The 25460-nt window shown below is 40.6% G+C and overlaps 1 protein-coding gene and 1 long non-coding RNA gene across 5 annotated transcripts in view; one reads left to right on the top strand and one right to left on the bottom strand.

The window, feature by feature from the left end:
• NR5A2 (nuclear receptor subfamily 5 group A member 2) overlaps nucleotides 1-11241 on the top strand; it is a 119693-nt gene extending 108452 nt beyond the window's left edge. For all 4 annotated transcript variants that reach the window (XM_083445342.1, XM_083445341.1, XM_083445343.1 and 1 more), the window contains exon 7: nucleotides 6219-11241. In XM_083445342.1, coding sequence (XP_083301468.1) covers nucleotides 6219-6466 — 248 coding nt within the window. In that variant the 3' untranslated portion in view covers nucleotides 6467-11241. The remainder of the gene's footprint in view (nucleotides 1-6218) is intronic.
• LOC310679763 overlaps nucleotides 1-25460 on the bottom strand; it is a 149031-nt gene that overhangs the window by 74222 nt on the left and 49349 nt on the right. The window lies entirely within an intron of this gene.

Below are 25460 nucleotides of genomic sequence, written 5' to 3'. Positions count from 1 at the left end.
ATTCTATTCTCCAAATGCTCATCTAGATGCTTATGGACCTCCACAAGATATGAGTGTGATAGCCCTCTCTCTCACACACTCATGATCCCCTGGTATTCCAGAGGTATACTCAAATGAACATATGGATATACCCCACCCATAAGGTGCTTCTTCCTCATTTGGTTCACAGGAGAAGTCATCTCTCTATAGTGGTTCCATTTATTGAATCAACTGCTCCCTCAGTGGTGGAAGAAAGGCATATGCTAAGATGCACACTCATCTTCCCATGTACAAAACACTAAGCCCTGGAATTGCAAAAGAAGTTCTTCCCACATATTCATTGCAGCATGTAGTGATTTGTTACAAGAGACAGCCCAAAATGCTCATCTCTGTATGTCAAAAAGACATTGTTCTTGGTTCAAAGGGTTTCCAATCTAGCAAAAGAAAGAAGGCATAGATGATCTGTTGTGAAAGAAGGTACCATTTTACATGCTTTAAAAAAAAAATTAAAATGAAGAGAATCATAATTTTAAATAATGCACCCGGCAGTCTGATGCCATAAAATGTTGTAAAATGTGCTTTTATTTGAGTTGTGAACTGGTCTGTAACAAATTGTAATTCTAGCTATCCTTAACAGTTAGAAGCTGAAATGGGATTCACACCAATAATTGCAGCATTCCTCTACTATGTAAGCATCTTAAGCTGCATTTAAGAGAAAATATCATTGAGCCTAGCCTATTATTTCTGCATGATTGAAGCACACTGGTTGTTGTAATGCACTTTAAAAAGGCAAGACTTCCAAAACAATGTATCCATTATTTGACACTCCAATGAACTTTAAAATATTTTATGTCCACAGTAAAAAAAGGGAGAGAGGGAGGGAGAGGGAGAGAGAGAGAGAGAAATTACGCTTGTGTATTTGGTCTTAGGCCAGGGACAAAAGTTTCAAGTATTAGTGTCCTTGGCCCAGGTTGCTCAATTGTGGGTTCAATTTTTTATAAAATAAAAACAAATCTCCTTCTTGCTGGAACCTCAAGAAATTAAAGGCCACCATCATTTTCCTTATATAGGAAATGTTGACTGCTCATCAGCTGTTCACTTGTTGACATTTCCTGCTTGCTAATTTTTTTGAGTCTTTTTAGTCTTTTACTTTGAAAAAGTGTGACAGCATTTAGCAGCATCCAATGACCTTATCTTCTATTCCCACCCATCTGAGTGTGGGTCTTTCCACCTTACTTCCTATGAGAAATACTGTGGTCATCCATCTAGCTTACCTTTTCCCTTCAGATTTTGAGCCCTAGTTGACAGCAGGGGTGCCAACTTGAATAAATGTATCTATGTCTATATTTACAAAGCCTACATACGTTTAAAAATAAACCGTCTTATGGCTAGTTTCTGTTGGCTGCTGCTACTTCAGGATATTTCCTCCCAGATACTGATTTCCTGAATTAGTTGCATTGCTGATCTCACCAAATCAGGGACCACACAGTGAACACAATGATGTTACAAACCTAATAAAGTATGGCAATAAGATTATGTCAGCGAGGACTATTGAGAATGAATTGTGTAAATAATTTTCAAAGGAAGTTAATTTATTTTCATTGCACATCTTGGATGTTGTACAGCAAAGAAGGTGTGTTTGGGGGGGGGGGTCACTAAAACTGAGATGCCATGTCTCAGGGCTTCCAAAAAATACTTGTGAAAGACTTGGCGTAGTTGCAGCTGGCTGATTAATCCACATATCTCACAAACAAATGTGTTATTTGATACCATGGAAAAGCATTAAATTGTATGCAGCTAAGTTATACACAGAGTATACTCATTGCATGGGAATCGGGTGGCGCTGTGGGTTAAACCAGAGAGCAAAGGACTTGCCGATCAGAAGGTCGGTGGTTCGAATCCCCGCGACAGGGTGAGCTCCCGTTGCTTGGTCCCTGCTCCTGCCAACTTAGCAGTTTGAAAGCACATCAAAGTGCAAGTAGATAAATAGGTACTGCTCCGGCGGAAACGTAAACGGTGTTTCCGCGCACTGCTCTGGTTCACCAGAAGCGGCTTAGTCATGCTGGCCACATGACCCGGAAGCTGTAAGCTGGCTCCCTTGGCCAATAAAGCAAGATGAGCGCCACAACCCCAGAGTCGGCCATGACTGGACCTAATGGTCAGGGGTCCCTTTACCTTTTATACTCATTGCAAACACATGAAACTGAACTGATCATGTCCATTAATTTCTTTTCAGGGTATAACTAACAGTAGATATAATCTATTAGACTGAACCCAGTGCTACAGCTCCATTGGTCTAAAGAGGAACTTCCTCTTCCTATTCCCTCCTTCACGACCATCACCACATCCCCTAAGAAACAGCCCTGAGGTGTTTGGGGACCCCCCTGAACAGATTTTGGGGGTGTATGGGGAGAGGAAATGGAAGTTCCGCTGCATCAGTGGAACCCACTGGCACAGCATTGGGTTCTAAGGTAACATGAGACAATACAATCATTCTGCCTGAGGTAATGAGAGGCAGTACCAAAACTCAATCTGAAGCAATACAAAAGCCTACGGTGTGTTACCTATGAATGGCAAGTTACACATGCATGCCACCACTTGTTACCACCATGCTTAAGTGATTTGCATGCATCTATGAAGCAATGCTATCTGTGGAGGTGGTCTCATGGCAGCAACATAGGAAAACACCCGTAGCATTGTATCTTCATTCTTCAAGGCCTGACTTCCGATCTTTTCTGTGTGTACATGTTCTATATTGACCAAATAAGAGGCCCATTTATTACACTTGCTTCTGGTTATTTAACTACATTCCACTATACATGAAGGTACAAAGCTGTGAGGGCCATGTGTTCAATAAGTGCACCCAGTAAGATATCCAAGATGTGCAATGAAAATAAATTAACTTTCTTTGAAAAGTACTTACACAGCTCCAGCACAGTAACCATTTTCAGACTTAAATCTCTCATTCCCTTTCATTTTTCCTTTTCAAAATTCCCAAACCAGTCTGCATTCTCTATAGATTAATAGTGCACCAAATTTCAGTTTTTCATGTCTTGAATATAAGAGGGGAAGGAAGCCTCTCTGAAACCTAAATATTTTTATATTTCTCCCCCTCTAAAGGCCAGACCCATTTTTTTTAAAAAATATGCTAACGCACTCTGTGCAAGCTGAATTTCATATGCAGAAGCTGGAGCTCAATCTCTGCTTTGGGGGGGGGGGGGGACAAACCATTGAAAATTGGGAATGCTGACAGACCTTTAGAGTGACTACAGAACTAATACTGGCACCTCTATTTAAAAAATAGTCTTTATCTTCAGAAGTAAACTATAGAGGAGACAAAATTCAGTGTTTTGACAGAAATGCTATTGCAAGTGCTTGTAAAAAAAAAGTAATATATTCCACAAGACCTCAGGGTTTACTCTCCAAGAAGGATTGGGAAAGAGATGCGCCCCACTGTGAGCACACAGTAAGACGGTTTCACATAAAAAGTTGGTAATTAGTCCCTGAGTGAATAAAGTGGAAGAGATAAGAGATTGGTACTTACTGAGGCAACACAAAAAATGTTTTTCCTTGTAGTTAGAGCTGAAAGGGTGAGTGGGAAGAAGGATGCCATTTCCACCATATTTAATTGTACAAGACTTTTAGAACTTGGAAGTGCTGATTTCTTAATATTATGCTTAAGCACAGGGACTCACTGTTGAGTATTCAGATGTATAAGCCACCTGAATACTACAAAAAGCAGAAGTGCTTTAAGCTCCAAAGATTGTCTTGTTAAAGTTATAGATTTGATTTCATGACATCGCAGACATCAATACAGTTCTGCTGGCATTGCATTTGTATTTCCCCAACATTTGCCATTAGCTTTTCACAGTCTTTTTTTCCAGAAGGTAAATAATTTTCTATAAATAAATCAAATGCCTCCACCACCATCGGTGCGACTAAAACTTATTTTAAAACATCAGTAACAAAGAGGGGGTTTTTTTCTTCCTTCCATCTCCCACTGCAATGTAAAGGAGAGCAAAATGATCACTTAATATGCATTTTCATGCATAACCTATTATGGATATCATTATTTAAAAGGCACCATCTAAAAAGACAAACCTTATTATGATTTTTTTGCACTAATCTTAAAGTCTTTGCAAGAGACACCAGAAGTTCTCTGAGAGGCATAATTTATTTAATACTTTCCCTTCAGTGTTAGTCTTGCCAGAAACTTGTCTTTCACCACCTTGCTTGTTTCATTTTTTAAACTAAATCAGACTGCTATGAGACATTTTATTAAAAAGCCATAAATTCCCATGACAAAACTATGAACACATTCCAATATGAAATAAGAGCATCGGACTTCACTGACTTATCATTGCACATGTAAATTGTCGTAATAATATATTGCGATTCTTTCGTCTCACACCCACAACCCCCATTTCGTTTTTCTTCATCATTTATTATCAATACCTATAGAGCTAATGGGATTTGCCTCAAGTCTGGTAATATGACCTCAAACACATTCAATACTTTATGAATGAAGACTACCTCTGGATCAAACACCTCCAGAGCAGATTGTACTCTGTTCTAAGATCTATGCCATCTTTTCATTGCTATCAAGGAACTCTGTGCAGAAACAGAGATGTAAGGACTAGCCATTCAGAGTAATTTACTTTTGTATACAAAATGCTCTATGCAATGAAAAATGAATCAGAAATGGCCTTACCTATAAATACAAACTGAGGAAGCAGCACAATATTTCAAGTATTTATGCTATGTTGGGAAAAGAGAGTCACACACAAAAATTGAGACTGCAGGGCAAAGTTTGTTGTTGTCAGTTACATACCTCCTGTCACAAATACCAGCAAGTCTTTGCCAGGTTAGAAGACCCATCATTTGAGCTGTACCATTTAGCAATGCAATTTAATGCAATGTAATGAAAACACTTTCATTAGGCTGGTTCATGCATATGTGGTGATGGGAGAACATCGTATGATTTTAAAACTGCTTAAACACCTGAGCATGATCCCTCATCTTCCCGCACCCCCATGGCTTCATAGCCACAGATTTTTACTTAATTCTTTAAGAGAGAGTTGTGCTAAAAAGAGGGGGCTGGTGGAGTGGAGGGACAGCGTGTGATGGTTAAATGTGAATTGAAAGTATGAGAGAGGACCCATCTATGCATAAGAGCAGAGGTTTTATGCTGCGCTCAGCCTGGAATAACCCTCATTAGAGAAGCATTTCCCCCCTCAGTCATTTAGAGACTTGCCTTTTAGAGAGTTACATGAGCCACACTATCCAAGCCTAAAAAGCTTGGATTCTAGAGCAGTATGTTGATGCGAGAGAAGGCATTCCAGCAATCAGTTTTGCTCCAGGATTCAGAGGTGACGATACTGAAGCAGATGAGTAAGTACAGGATGTGTGGAAATATTTGCAAACTATTTGACCTCCAGAAAAAGTCAAAATCATCTGACAGCTAGAAAAAACTAATATATAGACATCCAGCCACCATGTGATGTACTAGTCAATCTGTCTAAAGGACAATGGTTTCAATTCAGGGGGGAAGAGAGAGAGAGAGAGAGAGAGAGAGAGAGAGAGAGAGAAGGAAAGAATTTAGTAATTGAAAAATGTATTTTTGAGGGATTCAGGTCAAGCAGGTTATTTTGGCAGTCACTGGAGTGTACCAGATGGTTCATTAGCATAAGGGTAGACAAGTCAAAGGCTTTCAGAATAATTTAGGAAATGTCAAAAAGAAACAAGATCCCTGTCATTTTTTATTAGAATTAACTGCATCATATCCTGGACAGAGACTTCACCTTGGGTCAGAAAAATTAATACAGAATTATATGAATTGTGTAATATGTCGGGTTAAAGCTACGCCTTCCTCTGGGGACTCATTTGCTGGCAATATATTACAGTCCTCTATGTTAGGAGTCTTCAGCCTTTGCCTCCATAAGATGGGGGGGGGGGACAGCTGACCTTGCTCAAAATCCATTGGTGTCTAATTGATCTGAGGTATATGCAGAATTTCAACAAGACGCTCCACTAAAGCTGTGCTGTGATCATTTTCCCAGGAAACTTGGCAGAGGGATTTAACCTGAATATTCAACAGCATGTAAAGCATCCTTTTGTCATGAGCAAAATACAGTGAAAGACCATTTTAAATAAACAGGAGTTAAAATGTGTCTTTTTATTTTAAATACATATATAATGTGATTCTGTCTGTCTCTCTCTTTTTTTTACTTTTTATTCAGATGTCAAAACCCTAGAGAACTTCCAGCTGGTGGAAGGTGTTCAAGAACAAGTGAATACTGCTTTGCTGGACTACACAATGTGCAACTATCCACAGCAGACAGAAAAATTCGGGCAGCTTCTCCTGCGACTTCCGGAAATCCGGGCAATCAGTATGCAGGCTGAAGAATACCTCTACTATAAACACCTGAACGGGGATGTGCCGTGTAATAACCTCCTCATTGAAATGCTGCATGCAAAGAGAGCATAAATTATATCCTTTTAAGCCTCTGCTTTTGAGGAGAAAAAGCAAAATACTCTGAACTACTCCAAACGACACTAATTAAAAAGAACTCGGTTTAAAGGAACTTTGCCCCCCCCAATGGTGTAATAATCAAATACTTAATAGTAAATAAGTGATGTATCAGGGTATTTGTATTGCAAACTGTGAATCAAACCCTACACAGTCTCCCCAAAGGAACATGTATAGGACTTTATCACTAGAATGAAAGGAGATTACAAATGGATATGGATACCGTTGCCAATGACAAACAAACAAAAAAAAGGAAGGAAGGAACAATTTTTGTAACTTAAAACTTTTGCCAGTTGCCACTATTGAGAAATTTAGGAACAAGTTTTATCTGTGTTATTCAGCTAACAGAGCAAAGGGATGTGTATGAATTACATCCCTTCTTGTTAGCAGGACTGAAAACACCTCTGATGGACACAAAACTGCAGTCACCCTATGGCATCCTTCCAAGATCTGCATTCTTATCTCTCCTCCAGAAAGGATGTGTAGCACCAATCTAAAAAAGATCTCAAGTAGGCCACACACACACACACACATTAGCACCACCAAAACCGCCTAGGGTGGGGGCTTTGGGGGACTGTCTGTAACTCAGGCCTGCAAACAGCTAATATTTAAAAAAAATGTTCATAAACTAGTGTGACATTCTTAATATGTTTCCAAAGTTTGTTTTTGTCATTGTGTTCATGTTGATCGTCCAGGCAGTATCCCTCTTCCACCAATGGGAGGAGGAACAGCTACAAGCGTCAGAATTAAGCTGCTCCAAAGCAACCGCTGTTGGATCGTGTTTCCAGTGCAGCGGCTCAAGCTTTGCTGAAATGGCTTCTCAAAGCTTTTAGTGCCAAATAATAAGCTTGCGGATACTACTCAGCCTCTTGGCTGTCATCGAAAAGAAAAACAGTATTTCTTTCTTCAAGGTTTCAGTCAGCAGCATCTGTTGATCTGCCGCACTTAAATCTGCAACCTAGATAAAATGAATTACTTGGATTTAATAAAGCAATTAATTTCAGTGGCTTCAGACTGTGCCCCCGAGTTTTGGACACAGTGATGGGATGCACAAGTTGCTCGCCAACCTGTGACTGCCACGCCCCATGAGCATCTATGCTGTCGTAACAGCAGGACTGCATCACAAAGCTAAACACAGACAGCTGGGCATCTATCTATTACAGCCTCTCAAGGGCTCAACAAACACCCTGCGTTGTTGGTTTTTGTTTTTGCTGCGTACCTAAGACAGAAAGAACAGGAGGTTTGTCAAGTACCATATTACATGATTGGTGTGTTTCAGGTTGTGCAGATCTTTTCTAGAATTGGCGGTCAGCCACAGTTCTGGCTTGACAGAAAGCCTGTATCAGGATCCGAAAAGCCAACAAAAGTCAGACATGGCCAATTCCTGGTTAAAGAGGACCCTGGATTTGGAGGGGTCCTCAGACCCATAAGGGTCCTTTGGTGGGCCCCTTCTATATTGGTGGGCCCTGCCTATGGGCTTGCCTGGTCACTGGAAGGAAGGTATGGGATGCCATTTTAAATCCCACCCTATGCCCCAGAGTGGGATTGCCAGGCACTGGTGCCAGTAGGCCCTGCTTGAGGCGTCTTAGTTGCCCAAGGCTGATAACCTGCCCAATTCTACCTTGGTTCTACCCATGATTAACCAATTCCATCTGGGGTCTATCCACTTGTTTCTGAACTCATATACTTCTAGGGATTTCTGTTCATTCACTCTGCCCTGAGCTGTCTGTTTTTATCCCTGGCCCTGCCTCTGGGCCTCACAGTCCTGGTGTGGCCCAGGATGCATGATTTTGAAAAGTTGCCAACTTTAGATGACTTCATCTCAGGGACTGCACCAGTGCAAAGGGAGGATGCAATGCATTATACAATCATACAGTTCCCTGTACTGGTGTAGCACCCCAATGTGTCAGACGATTCTGCATCTTCCCCTATCCCCACAAGCTGAAATCCAAGTACTTCAGCTTTAACTAAATTCTGGGTCACGTTGTAGGTAATAAAAGACATTTTTTTAAAAAATAAATAAATGATTTTACCTATGCAAGATTTAAAAATATTCAAAATGTGTAAGCTGGTCGGTTAGGATTACTGGTAGTTTTTAGTACAGTCTATGGATTCAGAAAATACATTTTAAACCAATTATTCAAACAAAAATATGTGAGGACAGAAGAGTGATACTGCCAGGTCCATGTAGACCAAAGTCTGCTGCAGAACAAATATTGGAGAAGGACAAATAACTCTCTATCCAAAATGAAGATATCAGTATTATAAAATGCAGTGCCACTGTTAAGAAAGCTTTGCCTTATTTCAGAATTCTAAATGGTAACTATACAGATGCAGATCAACGTATGTTTGGGGGGGAAGTATTAATACTTTACATATTTGAAGGGGGGGAAAGATGATGGTTGTTTACATTTGTTAGGTCCTGGGGTGGGGGGAACTGTGATGATGTTGCAAAGCAGTGATTTCCTTAATGTTGCTTTCTGATTGGTAATTAGTTTACCAGTACTTAATTACTGTATGTCGTGAGACACTAAAATCAATAAGGGAATCTCATTTATACTTTAATTTTTTAATTTTTAGATTATTGGCTGCACAATCACTTGTAGAAACTGTATTAAAACTTCTACTCCCTTAGCTTTGTTTGTTTTCATGAGGATTGCTGGCTTTTAAATAGTTTATTTATATTGTATATCACAGTTTTCATTGTAGACAATTATGATGCTAATTTATTGTTCCTTGGTTTCATCTTTATATAAAAATATAGCCAGAATAAAGAAGCCAAATATATGTGTTTATTACAGCATGTCTTCAAGTTAGTGGAACATAGTTCAGGGACATACAAGGATCTTTACAGTTTAAGATCATTTGCTTGATTAAATGTCTGTAAATCTTTATAATTCTAAATGTGGTTTATTTAAAATCTATTGTAAATTTAGTAATTCGCACCTTCCTTTATTTCACGTGAGCCTAGTGAGGTGCATTCTTACCTGAAAATTCTTTTCTAAGCAGTGGACATTGTATACCAAAGACAACGTTTATTTCTTTTGTATTAGTACAGAACAGAGAGTTTTATCACCCCACGGATCTGGTCTAATAATCTTCTACCTTGTGGATCAGAGCCATGAGGGAAGTGTGGGGAAGAATGAAGTACAAAAAATCCTTGCTCATACAAAGTGGTATTCCCTTGTCTGCCCTGCTACCAATACTTCTGCTGTCCCATGATTGTCCACCCTCAAACACCCTCACTGAAAGTCAGCCTCAGGCTGACTTGATTGTGGTAAAAATAAATATTTGGGATCAACAGAACCATTTTACTGAGGAACTTTGGACTAGTGGGCATCAAACAACAGCTTGCCATGCCACTTGGAGCATCTCCTTTGAAACTAAGGAGACACTTGGTAGCTCAGTTGGTAGAGCATGAGACTCAGTCTCAGGGTTGTGGGTTCAAGCCGCATGTTGGGCAAAAGATTGCTGCATTGCAGGGGAAAACGACTAGATGACCCTTTTGGTCCCTTCCAACTCTACAGTTCTATGATTATATGAGATTTTTGTGGTCTACTGTTTAATGACAGGGTGGGAAATAAGAAAATCTCACTAGAAACGCTTAAGTCCTTGGGTGGATCTAAAATAGTTATTTGAATCCCAGCCAATAAAATCCAAATTACATATAATGTCTCCCCCTTCCAAATGGCAGAACTACTCCACTTCCATCATCATAAGAATACTAATTATGGTGTTCACCTAGCAGCTGGTGAAGTAGCATTGGTAGCTGTGCTGAGAATGATGGCTGGGAAGAGCACTTTTTGTTGGTACCCAAGTCTCCTGGAGGATGTCTGTCTGAAGGACTTGCCCTGGATTCTAACATTTGTTTGTGCAGTAAAGATGGGTGGGGATAGCAGACTTAGCCAAGTCTAGCATGTGCAGCTCTTAGGTATTTGTATCATGCACCATCAATTCTGTCTTAAGGATCTTTCACCCTACCTTCTCTATACAAATGGGAACATTGCTTTTAAAAAGAAGAAAATAAAGTTATCAACAGTGGCATTTAAAAGGTAACTAAGAGAGTGTTCAGTTCGCATATAGATATGGATGGTGAGGATTTTTACACTGTCACACACCAGTATTTTGTAAGCCCTTAACTTTTTTGTTGAAAACCATGGCATATTTTACTGAAATTATGAAAGCAGAATAAAACCACTAACAAAGCACAATTATGTAATAGACACAACCAGATCATTAATGTAAGGATGTTAAAGGCAAAGAATGATTAATGGAAACAGTTTCAAATAAAATAGAGAACATATTAGTCAATATCTGTGGTTCCGAGAAGCCCTCTGATAGCCCAAGCTTGCAAAACTAATGTTAATTGTTAACCACTTTGTAACAATACATTTACTTACAATTGCTTTCTTGATTACATATTAGTAAAAGCAGACTAAAATTCAAAGGTTTTGGCTTTGGCTGGTTTCTTATAGTTGTTCAGTGTTTGTAACCAGACAATCTGTAAGTGTCTGAATATTTGTATTACAAATATGTTCCGCAGCTGCCTGGCATTTGAATCCATGCAACCCTTTTAGAATGTGCAGTTAGTTACTTGTTAAAGTTCTCTTACTGTATCTGTGAAGTTCATGTTGTCTCATGTCAATTCTTGCCAGGAATTTTCTCAACACCGATGGATTTTTATTTCCAGTATTTCAATAAATATTGATATGGCCATTCTGATCATTTTAAAATTGTTTCTATGACAACTTCATTGTAAAAGAAAAAGAGAGGGAGAGAGGGAGAGACATCCCATAGCAGAGGCGGAGAACAATATTGATGCAGAAAGGTCTGTCGTGCAGTCTCCTGACATCACCAGCTAAAATGTTACTATCAGGTCTCGAAAATACCTCTGCCCAAGACCGTGGAGAATTGTAGCTAATCAGAGAAGACAATACAAGGCTAAATGGGACAGTGATCTAACTCATTAAGAAGGAATAGCATGGATTAGAATTTACACAAAATAATATTTCAGACCTGGTCCGCAGGAAAGTGTAGAAAATTATGTACTGTATGGTTTTGTAAAGAAAGAATAAGGAAGGTTTTCTCTAGAACTTGTGGACATCCAATGGAGTTGAATAATGGAGGATTCTGGAAAAAGACAAAGTACTTTTTCACACGGTGCATAGTTAAAACTTATGTTATTCATTCCCACAGAAGGCAGCGATGGCCACCAATTTGGATGCCTTTCAAAGGAGATTAGACAAATCAATGGAGAATAGGGCTATCAATGGCTGCTAACCCTGATGACTATGTTCCACCTCCATTGTCAAAGGCAGCATGCTTCTGAACACCAGTCACTGGCAACAGCAGGTAAAGCAGTACTCCAGGTCCTGTTTACAGTCTTTGTACGGGCACCTGGTTGGCCTCTGTGAGAACAGGGTGCTGGAATGCATGGGCCACAGCCTGATCCAGCAGGGCTCTTTTTACATTCCTGTGGCATCAAAAGCAGCCTGCCTACAATGATTCTCTCTCGCAGTTTTCACCTACAAGCTGAATGCCACCTGACTTCATAACCTGTTTTGTTTTTCAGTCCTGGGCAACAAAACTTTGCTTACTTGAAGCCTTGTGAGCTATGCAGCGCACGGTCTTAAAGCTATCACCTCGCACATCATTACATGCAGCCAAGCCACCTATTTTAAATTTACTCTTTTTATCTTTTAAAATGTGGCATTAAGAACTCATCATTGTTTTATGCATTCAGTATATTTTTGGAAATAGGATCCAAATAAATTTGAGCGTCAAACTATTAACCTTGTTTTTTTCTTGCTTATGGTCACAGCCACACCATTGAGTTCTAGCACTCTTATACAACAGCCACGGTCTCCCACCAATAATCCTGGGAACTACCATTTGTTAAGGGTGCTGAAAATTGAGGTTCTGGGGGGAGCTCTCCTAATAATTCTAGGCACCCTTAGCAAGCCATGACTGTAAAGTGGTATTAGAAGGCTTTAAACATATGGTGTAGTTGTGACTTTGGGCTAAGCAGTGGGGCAGCAAGTAGAGACTCTGAATGTCTCTGGTTTGCACTTTCAAAATTTGGCATCTGCCTTGCACCTGTGGCTTAAAAGTAAAATACATGATCATCATCTATTATACATGTGGTATCACTGTTCCTGAATGTAAAAAAGTCGAATGTAAATGACAAGACTATATACTAGAATCTTCTCCCTGGGAAATATTTTGTTTTAATGTGAGATATTATTCAAACACTCATTCCCACACTAGCAGACTGAAATCACACAGATAGTCATTTGGGGATGATGACTGTGTAGCTTGGTTTTCATTTATTGCTACCTCTCCAATTATGCTTAATAAAATACTAAGGCTGGAATACTATATCCACTTCTAAGTCAGGCTTAATTTTCAGTAAACATACATAGGATTGCACTGTTAGGCTGCAATCCTATACAAAGTTAAATGGGAGTCAATGGGACTTGCTATAGATAAGCATTCTGAGAGGGTAACTAATGAAAACAATCAACTCACATATTTGGTTCTCGTTCCTACCAACTGTTTTTACTTGGTGGGGGGGACGGGGACAGAGGAAAGAAATAGCAAGACAACAGAAGAGGCAGGCAGCAAACGCAAGAGTTCAGCATAACCTCTCATCAATGTAAATATACCTGATAGAGCCAGGGGCAATTCCTGAGTTCTCCAAACAATTGCCAGGAGAGCCTGCCAAGAAGACAGATGTTGCTGCTACTAGAAAACATGGCATTTTGGCTCCTGATCACCACTTCAAAAACAGAGGCAGCATTGCTGATGTGGGAGCTCAGATACTGCTGAAGGAAGATCAGTCTCCCCTCTCTGGGCTTTCTGAGACAAAGATACCACTTCAGTGCAAGTGTATGTGAGGGGGTGAAGCGGGGAGACACTACCCTAAAGTAAGAGTGGAAACAGAAGCTTGAATCTAGCCCATGTTCAACATCAAAATTTGTAGCCACAAACTGTGGGAAGAACTTTGGCAGCAGATGTCTTCTTCTGGTCCTCCCTACCTGCAGTAGCTGAGCTTGATCATCTCCCTCTGCTATGCTAGTGCTCTACTTGCAGGGAGTTTGTGTGGAAGCATTCAAAAACAGCATCCCCTTCCGCTACATAGTTGTACATTCCAGTCTGCCCACTCATTCTGATAAGATTTATGACATTTCCATGTAAAAGTTGAGGAAGCCAGGCCTAAAGCTTAAGGGAGCTGGCCCTCAGCAGGCATAGGCAATATGATGTTATTACTAGTTATTTCACAAATACCATTTTATTTTTAGTGATTCCTCTTTATCAGGCCTAGAGCATAGGAGCCAACTCCTAGGGGCCAAGGTCCCTTCAGCCCCCCACCCAATAAAATATCTGAGGGATTCCCCGCCCCCAAGTTGATGGGCATTGCTACTCAGGTGGTGTGCATGCACCACATCATGTAAGCAGGGCTTACTTGGGGCCCCCAATATTTTATTTTAGTCAAGGTGGCACCCCTTGCCTAGGGCTATTACCTGGCTGGCACACACTCTTCCAGCTGCAAGGCCCTCAGCACCCTAGCCCTGATACCTACCCCAACCTAGGGTGGCAGGGTTGCCTAGCAACGGCAGGCAGCCATTTTTATTTCCAAGAATGATCGGGTCATCTGGGATATTTATGGGGAATTAAAAGCAATTGTTTGCCTCTGCTAACCTCAGGTAAACGGATGACCTACTGTTTTAGGAAAGGCCCCCTCATGGGGCACTTTCCCGCCTCAAATCTCCTCAGACCAACTCCGCCTAGTGTGATCGTTAAACAATGTACTTCCATAGACACAGAAATAAGTAACTGAAGAGACAAGCTACACAGAATCCATTCCACAACTGGAATACTGCACAACACAATACATTATCAACCAGCCTTCACCTACCTGGTTATCTCCTTATGTTTTGTACTACAACTTCCATGAGCTTGAGTCATTTGCTGAATGAGGCTGATGGGAGTTGTAATTCAAAACATCAGGAGGGCATTAGGTTAGCAAAGGATGTTATAAACAATGTATTCAAGGTATGGGAGAAAATTGTGGCTGATTAATTCATTGCCCTCATTCCCCACCCTCCCTCCTTGCAAATCCCACTCCATTAATTTTGTTCCTGAAGCCACTTCCAAGGAAGTTGTTGTTCCTACTACAGCCTGCATCAAATTCAGCATGCAATGGACCATGGGAGTACAATAAACTCAGTCAAATCCAAGGCAGAAAGAGAAACTTCCTGTATAGCATGTCAATCATGTACTAACTGTAGTTTCAGAAACATATGTTCCTAGGATGGCATCAATCCACATTGTCAGATATAATAATATAGCAATCTCTAACATTGCTTTGGATAGCTGGGAATCAAATTTGTGTCAAAGACTCAAGTAAAGTTTGAGTATGTTATATATCAAATCACAATCATCAGCAAAACCCATACCCCCAATTCTGTTTTTCCAGGGTATAATTAAAAGATAGAATAGAGAATAGCAAAGTGAGTGCAATACACTAGCAATGTAGTACCAGGAGAAGTTTACTCTGATTAGCATCTGATTTAACTTCCAGCTGTACACAGAAATAATGAGCAGTGGATTTCTTTTACTTATTTAGCTGCAGAGACTATGCTATGCACAAGGCTCAGGGCAAGGCACACATATTCACATTACAACCAGAGATAAAATGAGATGCCTTCTTAGAACGGAGGGTTCGCAGCATCAATTGTCAGCTTGAATTTATTTGCTCAGATTCCACCTCATCTTAGGGGCTAGAGACAGTAGTGCTCACAATTTTCTGGATCAGGGCAAAACTCTTGTTTATCCAGGAGCTCCACATGGTGCTCCTCAATGAAGACTCTTCCTCTTTGACTTTAATTCTGGTGGTAGCACCAAGCACATGGTGGCCTGCTTCACATGTATCTAACCTATCTATAGTTGGCTGGGAGTGAGCCTCCAGCTTATGCATTTCCCTCTTGCTCTCCCTACTCTTTGCCCATGTGCCAGTTCGATTACTTATTTCTTAAATTACTTCCTGAACTGTGCTTCAGATCATCCCATTAGTGCAGGAGTGCATTTAGCCCAAGGGCCACTTTTCCTTCTAGACACCTTCTGAGGGCCACATGCCAGGGGCAGACGGTGCCAGAGACAGAAGTGGGCAAAGCAACCCATGTAAATTTTACCTTTGTACAGTAGGTTAATTTTACCTTTGCATGCATAAACCCCTATTTACTCTCACTTCCAGGCAAATAAGAAGCATGATCAGAATTCAAAGAGACATTCCAGTCGGGGTAAAGCAGGGATGCTAAGGGGTATGATCTGGGGAGATTTCCAGACAAGAGATAGCTGTGCTCCATCCCAGGACTGATGTTCTTCACCCCTGTGTTGGTGCAAAAGTCTGAAGAGATTTTCTAAAATGTGCTTAAGTGAACACACTTAGAAACTCTAAAACCCAGATAAGATAGGATTCCCACTCACAGGAAAGATTCCAAGCTCGTTAAAACAGATCTGCTTGAAAACTATATTCAGACTTTTATGCTAATCAACATGAAGATCTGAAGTGTACCCCAGGGATATTGGGGGTATGGCTTTATATGTGCCCCCCTGCTCCCAGGTAAATACCTGAACACAACTATAGCCTGCCATTCCATCCACACTAGTTATAGTTTCTTTTGCCAACTTTCAAATCATGTAACTTGCTGAAATTAAGCAAGCAAAGGAGAAACGGTGTTAGATCTGAACCAGGAGAATACAGGTATGATGCTTCTGTTGGCTATTTGCAGTTTAGTAGCGCTGCAGAGAGCTTGCTAGGGAGACCATGCATTAAAAAGGGACTCAAAAATAACTTAAACAAGGTTTTAATAACAAAAACAAAAACTCCTTATACACTAACTACATCAGCAACAAACCAGACCCAACCACCAACCCATCCCCCAGAGAGCTAGGTGCTGCTCCTTATATACTATACCCAACTGCTGACACAGCTTGATTAACACAACTCAGCAGCACCTGCTGCGTTTCACAGCTGTAAGACTGGGTCTTGTTATTTGCCCTGGCCCTTAAAGACATACACAACTTGTGAAACAATAATGAACCTTCACATTTTAAAGTGACCATTCAACAGCTTCACCTTCCACTAAATTCAATGGGCATACATGAGCCCCTGTGAGGGCATGTGTCGACAGACCCTTCACCGCTGAGGAAGACAGGCTGGAAAGAAGAATGCTTTTGTACCCAATTGACTAGGATGTGGTTTGTGTTTGGTTTTGGTGTGTGTGTTTGAGGTGCCCACTGCAACCTCTTCTGTTTGCAAATGGGCTCATGGGACCAAAAAGTCTGGTGACCCTTTACCTACACGCACAAGCTCTCTTGAACTAATAAACATGCCCATAAGGTTAAGCGACCTGATCTGGAGGATCACATAGGTCAGCTAAGAGGATGACTGACATCAGCGTGTCATGTAAATACCGGGTTTGAACTGTTCTATGGTGTTGCCCAGCTACTTCATTTCAGCCAGAAATGGAAAGCCGGGAGGGAGCAGAGAGAAAATAACAATACAGTAAAACCACATTTATAAGGCTTCGTTAATATTTATCCCAATTCACTTTGAATCTAGAAGAAATACAAATTATAAAGTGCGTTGGATTATTATAATTGCTTTGAAGTTATTGAACTAGGCCTGGAAAAAATGATTGTTTATGTATTTCAGAGATTTCCTCTATTAAGTGGTACTGCTATTAACCCATATTTGACATACAATGTTCTACTCTATCCTGTATGTCCAGAAGAAATTGTTCTCCAATATATTAGAAGGTAGAATTGTTCACTTGAAGTATCACACTTAAAATGCAACCAGGGTTTTTGGTTTTTTTGCAGCACAATCTCCACCCCGCCCCTCATCAAAATAGTTTCACTGCAAGCTGATGTTGGCTATAATGGGCTGCAGTCATAGAGTTCATCTGTTTCAAAGTATGGAAACAATTTGGAAGTCTTAGCCTACTTCTCTATAAACAGAATGTCACTATATCCAAGTTCAAGGAGGCCTTGATCTAGCAAAACATATAAATGCACGATCCTCTTCTGAATCTTGTGAATGGCTTCACTGATATTGAAGGGGCTTTTTCATGCAGTGCTGGCCCATGGCTGCAGGTTGTCTTAGGTGAACATCCCTAAAACAGCTACTGAAACTGCCCACCTCTTGCCTTGGTTCCCATTACCTGCTTGCAGTCTAACATCATCTGGCAGGCACACCATTGGCTACCCCAAGTTCTGTTTGAAAGACTATCATAGGACAGTCTTCTTTCTGAAGTTTCGTAGCTCCTTTCAGTCATAACCTGCTCAAAACTGAAGCACGCTGAGAGACTTCCAAGCAGAAACAATTCTGCTGTCTTTCTCAGAGCCTGCCTGCAATTCCCTTGTCTGACCAGCTACCTCAGATGACCCAGAAAGATGTCTGAGGGCAAACGCCGGCTCCCTCAGCCTGAAAGTGAGATGAGCGCCGCACCTCATAGTCACCTTTGACTGGACTTAACTGTCCAGGGGTCCTTTACCTTTTACCTTTATCTCAGTAGGAGATCGTACAATGAACAGAATGCATAACACATAAACAAACAAAACCCACTAGTTCAGGAATTAGTATTTTATTATATTGTAAATCACTTTGGGATGCCTGCTGGGAAGTGATTCATAAATGAAATAAATCATAGTAGTGATAAATTAGTATTAATTTAGTTATTATTTGCAGTCTAGCTGAACTGGAATTAATGGGAGTTCTGCAAAAGCACACAACTTGAAATGCTTAAATATTTCACATTTGAATTCAGTGCTAGTCCTACTTAGAATAAACCCACTGAAATTAATGAGCCAAAGTTAGTCATGTCTAGTAACTTCAATGTGTCTACTCAGAGTAGGACTAGCACTAGATACAACCCCTAACTTTAAACTAAAATGTAAGTTAGAAAATATGAATGAAATAGACCTGAAACAATTTTGCTGCAAAAAAAACTCCTTGAAAATTCTCTTTGAAATATTTATTATTGCTATTTTATTTGATTCCATATTGATGTTGGATGTCCGCAATCTGGCAAATGATGTGTGTACTTGGTAGCAGACATACAGTGGTATTTACCATTTGATAATGCTTGATAGTTGTCAAAATTAGTATTCTGACAGTTCTTAAGACAAGGCATGCAGAGGTATTAGCATCTGATAGCATTTGCTATTTAGTATTTGAAAGATGACATGCAATAGTATTTTATTTCTGACAATATGAGATTTACATGTGATGCCTGCAAAAATCAAAGAAATCCAGAGAATTCAAGTTCCTCTCACTGGAGGTACAGCCAGCCTCATTTTTGTTTTTCCAACTCTTATTAAACACTTATTTGTTTACTCAGGCCTCTGGCATGAATTCAGCCAATAAAGCTTTATTGTTCACTTACTGCTTTGAAATTAACCTCTGCTGCATATTTATTTATTGCACGTTTTAAGCCTATATTTATACATACAGTGGAACCTTGTGTTACGGATGGGATCCGTTCCGGAGGCCCATCTGTAACACGGAACTGACACAAGCTGCAGTACTGCATCTGCATACGTGGCGCAATTTAACACTTCTGCGCATGCGCGAGCAGCGAAACCCAGAAGTAACCCATTCCAGTATTTTCGGGTTGCCGTGGGACGCAAAACGAAAACACGTAACCTGAAGCAGACGCAACATGAAGTATGAGTGTATGTGTTTTTATATTTTTATTTTTGTATGGTTTTATATTTTGTACATTGCCCTGTGAATTTTGGGTTAAAAGCTGTTTAGAAATAAATAATAATAATATTCACATTTTTATGGTCATATTCAGAATTAAAATTAAAATTTGGGTGACAAAACTTAAATGCCGAATTCTGAATCTTATCCGATATTTATTTGATATGCAAAATTAAAGAATCATAAAGTGGACAAATTGGAAGTTTAAAGCCTTTTCCTACATTGTAGTGTGTCAGACCGCAAAGAAGCTTTCACAAAGAATGTTACCAAATTTAAGAGAATTTCAATTTTATGTTTCTACATCAGTGCATTGCATTTCAGCGCATTCTAAAATATTTGAAACGTTCGTTGCTCACTCACTTCCCCTTCCAATTCCAAACATTTTAATTAAAATCTCACCTTTATTTCAGTCTCTCAAAACATGCTCTTCTTCCCTTCTCTTTCGTTATCGTTTTTCCTTTCTTTTTGAGATGTCAGATCAACTTCATGAAAGGTGTCAGGGTGTCATTTTACAGAATCTTAAAAGACTGAAGTTCATTGTAGGCTCTCTACAGATGTTTGTGAAACTGGTGGTAGAAATTAGCTATCTACTATAAACTCAATGCTATGTTTATTATTTTTGTGGAGACTGTATTAAATTTTATTTAATGATAATAATAACAATAAATGAAAGGTGTCAAGGCTACCATGGAAGTAACCATCACCATGTGCTCTTACGGCCCACAAATAGAATAAAAAATGCAAGGTAGGAACTTGTGCAGGCCTTAAATAAAGAAAATGCCAGAGAATGTCAAAACAGGAAAAGCAACGGTTCGAAGTGATCAGGTTGAAGAGTAATCTGGCTAACAGTAAAGATAAGGTCATGGGTCCAGATGACAGCATCTGGCTGGAAGGCTAGCACTTTCCTTTACTATACCAAGGAGATGGGCTGTTTTCAGAGACAGTCCCATCTGTAGGTTTAAGCCAGGAAATAATTCTCATACCGAATCAAGTCGATGGAAGAAAAGCCTTAGGGCAGAGCTTTCCAAACTTTTCACGTTGGTGACACACTTTTTAAACATGCATCATTTTGTAACATGGTAATTCAGTTTTACTAGCAAACCGGAGGTTAAACTAACCCCTTTCCAGCCCCGGGAGGAGCACGGGGAGCGTTCACACGAAACAGCTAACACTGCAGCTGACACACTTAACATCTCGCGACATACTGTTTGGAAAGCTCTGCCTTAGGAGTTAGAACTGAGCAGTCTTAAGACTAATTTAAGACCAGTTTACACATGCAGTGTAGTGCTTACATATTAATACTTTGGGACGGGGGTGGCGCTGTGGGTTAAATAACAGAGCCTAGGACTTGCCGATCAGAAGGTCGGAGGTTCGAATCCCCGCAATGGGGTGAGCTCCCTTGCTCAGTCCCACCTCCTGCTTACCTAGCAGTTCAAAAGCACCTCAAAGTGAAAGTAGATAAATAGGTACCACTCCGGTGGGAAGATAAACGGAGTTTCTGTGTGCTGCTCTGGTTCGCCAGAAGCGGCTTAGTCATGCTGGCCACATGACCCGGGAGCCATACGCAGGCTCCCTCGGCCAATAAAGAGAGATGAGCGCCACAACCCCAGAGTCGGTCACGACTGGACCTAATGGTCAGGGGTCCCTTTATCTTTACCTTATCTCTAGTATAACTCAAGAGGTAGATGGCAACTACTGTGAAGAGAAAGCCCCCAAAACATGGAATGTCATGTTCTAAAACAACCAGAAGCCATTCTTATGTGAATCACTTGCATTTTCTTTAATATAAATTCCACAAATTTTTACCGAACCATTCCACACCCCACCGATGGGGGGTAATGAAAGCAGCAATTTTTGGTTAGAATTCTTTTAAAAACAAAAAACAAAACCTTCACTTTTTCCCAAATAGGGTGTCTTTTGCTAATCTCCTTTTTTTAACATAAACATCCCAAAAGAAACTGGATCATTGGGTAAAGGGGGATTTTTTTTTATTATGTCTAGCGCATATACCCTAAGGAGACATCTCGTTCCCATGTAATGCAGACCGCCGTTTCAGTCCCAGCGGATTTCACTTGATATCAGAAGTAGTTCGCCGCCGTAATGAAAACGACACACTTGCAGCGGCAATACCTCTTAAGCAGCCATGTAGTGATCAAAGGGAATAGCAGAGCAGCATCTGTTAGGTTGGAGAACTGCTTCTCGTCACTGAATGTGCCAAGCTGTCAAAGCTGCCTGTGACCTATCACAGCTACTTGTAACACTGCCACCCTACTTGAGTTGCCGTCAAAGTCAAACAAGGCTCAACACACACACACAACATTGGTAGAGGGAACTTTTTTGAACTACTCTGTTATCTGCAAAGGTGTATTCTGGAGGGCGGGCAGGGACTAGGAAACCAAAAAGCAAAGACACATCTTTCTTCCTTCGCTTCTTAACTGCAATCTTTTTCATGTCATTTAAAAGAGAGAGAAAGAAATTGTACCAGTCCCCCAGGCTATGAACAAAAAGAGCTATATCGCAGCCAAACACTTTTCACAGAACTAATACCACACATTCAAGGTAGGTCTGCCTACCATGTTTCCACCGCCTAAAAAGTCAAGTAAGTTTCCACCCACCACCACCAACAACACACACAGAAGCACTTTATCTCTCAATATTCCAGAGGGAAGTATCTTGGCTATAACTAACAGGCTACTATAGACATTAATGTATAACTCTGGTTTAGAAGCTTAATTGTGCACACAATGCAAAATTTCTGAAAAATTGAAGAAGAAGAAGAAGAAGAAGAAGAAGAAGAAGAAGAAGAAGAAGAAGAAAAGGAAGAAGAAGAGTTTGGATTTGATATCCTGCCTTTCACTCCCCTTCAGGACTCTCAAAGCAGCTAACATTCTCCTTTCCCTTCCGCCCCCACAACAAACACTCTGTGAGGTGAGTGGGGCTGAGAGACTTCAAAGAAGTGTGACTGGCCCAAGGTCACCCAGCAGCTGCATGTGGAGGAGCAGGGAAGCGAACCCGGTTCCCCAGATTACGAGACTACCGCTCTTAACCGCTACACCACACTGGCGAAGGGTGCCATATATTCCCTTTTTAATCCTCATAAATCTTGCAAGAGTAGAGATGTCACAGGTGGACAACTGGTGGACAACTGGAGTCTGAGCTGTTGTTGCTTGAGAGGCAGACATGATGGGTATGGCCAAAACACCAATGCAATTCATCTGCTCTATGTCTGTTACCAGCATTCATTAAATGTGCAGCCTAGAAGTATGCTAAAAGTTTCTCCCACATTTCTGTCTGCTTTTCTCTGTCAATCATAGAATTGTAAAGATGGAAAGGACCCCAAGGGTCATCTAAACCTGAATTGTCATTCATGCAATGAATTGGCGGGAAGGGGGAGTCTCCTTTGTAATTTTCAAATGCAGAGAAAATGATCAAAGGGAGGTGAAATTCTCCTGGTTTTGTTTTTTTTTAAGGGGGTCACACTGACTTTATTTTTAAGGTGGTTGAGAGTGAGCATTCTTTCTTTCATTTTACAAATCATCTCAGCAGCAGTCTGCAATCTGCAGCCTCCCTGGGTGACCACACTTAAAGCCCAAGAAAAGACATCATGAGATCATTCCTCCCATGGGGATATTTCTGATCAACAAGAATAAGCAGTCAAGGAAAGCTGCAAAGTTCATTGGAAAGGAAAACAACAACAACAACAACAACAAGCCACCCTTGACCACCTGCCAGTGATGAAGTCAAACCTCTACACCCAGCAAATTCTAAAGAAATTCTAAAGTGCCCTAAGAATAAAACAAATAATGAAAATCCTGTTCTTCGAGGGGGAGGGGACCTTTTCAGAAACTGGAGGACAGCTTTCAGCACAGCACTAGTGCAACCAGCCCATGGTTCAGCAACAGCAGAAGATGCACCACAGCGCTACAGGTTTTCACTTAATGAAAAATGCATGTCAGCGTATTTAGATCTGTGTTGTTACACCGTATGTACAAGCAATACAACTAATAATACAGTGATGCTAACAGCTATACCATCTCTTTCTTGGAATAAAGTCCATTTTATTTCAGTGGAACTGGTTCTGGGGAATGGCTTCAGACACTCTATACAATTGCCGGTGGGATCTGCATCCCCTTGTTTGCAGGAGCACTGCCAGGTTTGAGAGCCCTGTTAGTAGCAGGGTGTGGTGCTGACCTGACCTCATTGGCCCACACCACTGCTGCATGACGAAACAGAGAAGGGGGAGTACAAGGTGGTGGTGAGATTGGCACGGTGGACACATGGTAGGAGCACCAGACTGGGTCTGCTGGTACCTTTGCAGTGCTCCAACCTCCCCTCTTGCCATGGTTTCTTCCTTCCTGGCTACTCACTTGGCAACCACACTCTACACTGGAGCTGGTTTTACCCGCCAGGTTTCCAACTCACGTCCTCTAGGCTGCATTTCCAAAATGTCAGCCAGCCACCTAAACAGCTATTACTGGGATCTCCGTAACAGCGCCACCATTTTGCTGAGAGATTGCTCCGTGTGGCTATCCCAGGTTCAGCCCAGTGCCGAGGGGGCGTGGACAACCAGGGTGCCTCATTTGGGCCTCCCTGAGAGCTGGGCAGCCAGACCCAAGTCCATGCCTAATGGCACTGCTGTGTGTTTATACCACTTGTGGTACCATGAGAAGAGGGTGTTGCTCATTTTCCACACAATGTGAGAGCACAACCACATGTGATGTGTGATGCAGATTTATGATTAGGATCTCTCAGTTTCTTAAAAATAATAATAATAGCAGTAGCCTACAGCAGTGGACAAATCAGATTGGGGTGTGTTTATTATTTAATCCTTTCCCATGTACAATTTCCCCAAAGCTCCACAAAGCTGCTGTTTGACATCTGGGATAAAACTTACAGGCACCAATACTGAAATCTGTGTAAGATGCGTAAATTCCATGCTAATGTGCAGTTTTCCCTTTGCACATTACACAAAAAAAGTGTGTGCTTTTGTGCAGCATCAAAAGCTGTCTTAAGAGTAGCCAGGATCAAATCTTCCGGCTCCTATTTTGGCATTTAGGAATTTTACAGCTTCAGTCTGGCTCTTCTTTATTTTTATTTCACAAACTATGCAATGCCACTGCTTCCTCCAGATACATCTAGTTTTCAGCTGCATTTCTCTATGCATCCCCCTTTGCAAAAACTCAACGCCTTAGCCGTTAGAAACATTTTCTTCCTTCCCAGGTCGAGCAAATCTAGATGCCCTAGGTAGTGCTTCAATAGTATAGGAATATTTTGAGCTATATGTCATAAGAGCAATGGCGCCTTAACGATGTATTACATTAATACATCATCAGGGTTGAGGCATTCTTATGAAATATTAGTTTAATGCATCTTAGGAATGCTGTTGGTTTGACAACATATTACTCAAATACATAGCAACACCTAGAAAGATCAAGATAAGTTTTGTATTTTTTTCTTTTCAACTTAAATTTTGGTGTGTCTTTTTTAACATTTAAAAATAAAGTGTTTGTTCATGAAAGGGGGGAGATTTAATAAATATTTAATGTTGGCCCAAAACATTATTTGGAACAAAAATAATAACTGCAAAATGTTTAATCCAACTTTAAGAAGTGAGGACATCACCGAGTACCCTTGACATAAGATTCTACACTACTCTTTGAAACCATTTGTATTATTGTATTCTCAAGCATAGTTTCACCTGGCACTTGCTCCTCTCGTGTCTGTAAATCAAATGAAAAAGCTACACTGATAAAGATGCTCATTTCAGGCTCTTTCCTGTACCTCATATTGGCATTCACAAGTTAGCTGGATATCAAAAATAATTTAGATTCCATTCTTCCCCCTAAGGAGATTGGAGCAGTATACAATAACAGCAGTTAAAAAATAAACCAAAACCCACAGTCAAATTATTTATTATTTATTCATTCATTCATACCTCGCCCACCTGGCTGGGTTTCCCCAGCCACTCTGGGTATCTCCCAACAAAATCATAAATAAATAAATAAATCTAAAAAGGATAAAACATCAGACATTAAAAGCTTCCCTAAATAGGGCTGCCTTCAGATGTCTTCTAAAAGTCAGATAGTTGTTTATTTCCTTGACATCTGATAGGAGGGCATTCCACAGGGCAGGAACCACCACCGAGAAGGCCCTCTACAGACTATGTATATATTTATGAGA

This window comes from Podarcis tiliguerta, assembly GCF_965153285.1.
Source record: "Podarcis tiliguerta genome assembly, chromosome: 6".
In the NCBI taxonomy this organism is placed as follows: Eukaryota; Metazoa; Chordata; class Lepidosauria; order Squamata; family Lacertidae; genus Podarcis; species Podarcis tiliguerta.
Note: the sequence above shows the minus strand (reverse complement) of the source record. Positions and strands in the feature narration are given on the sequence as shown.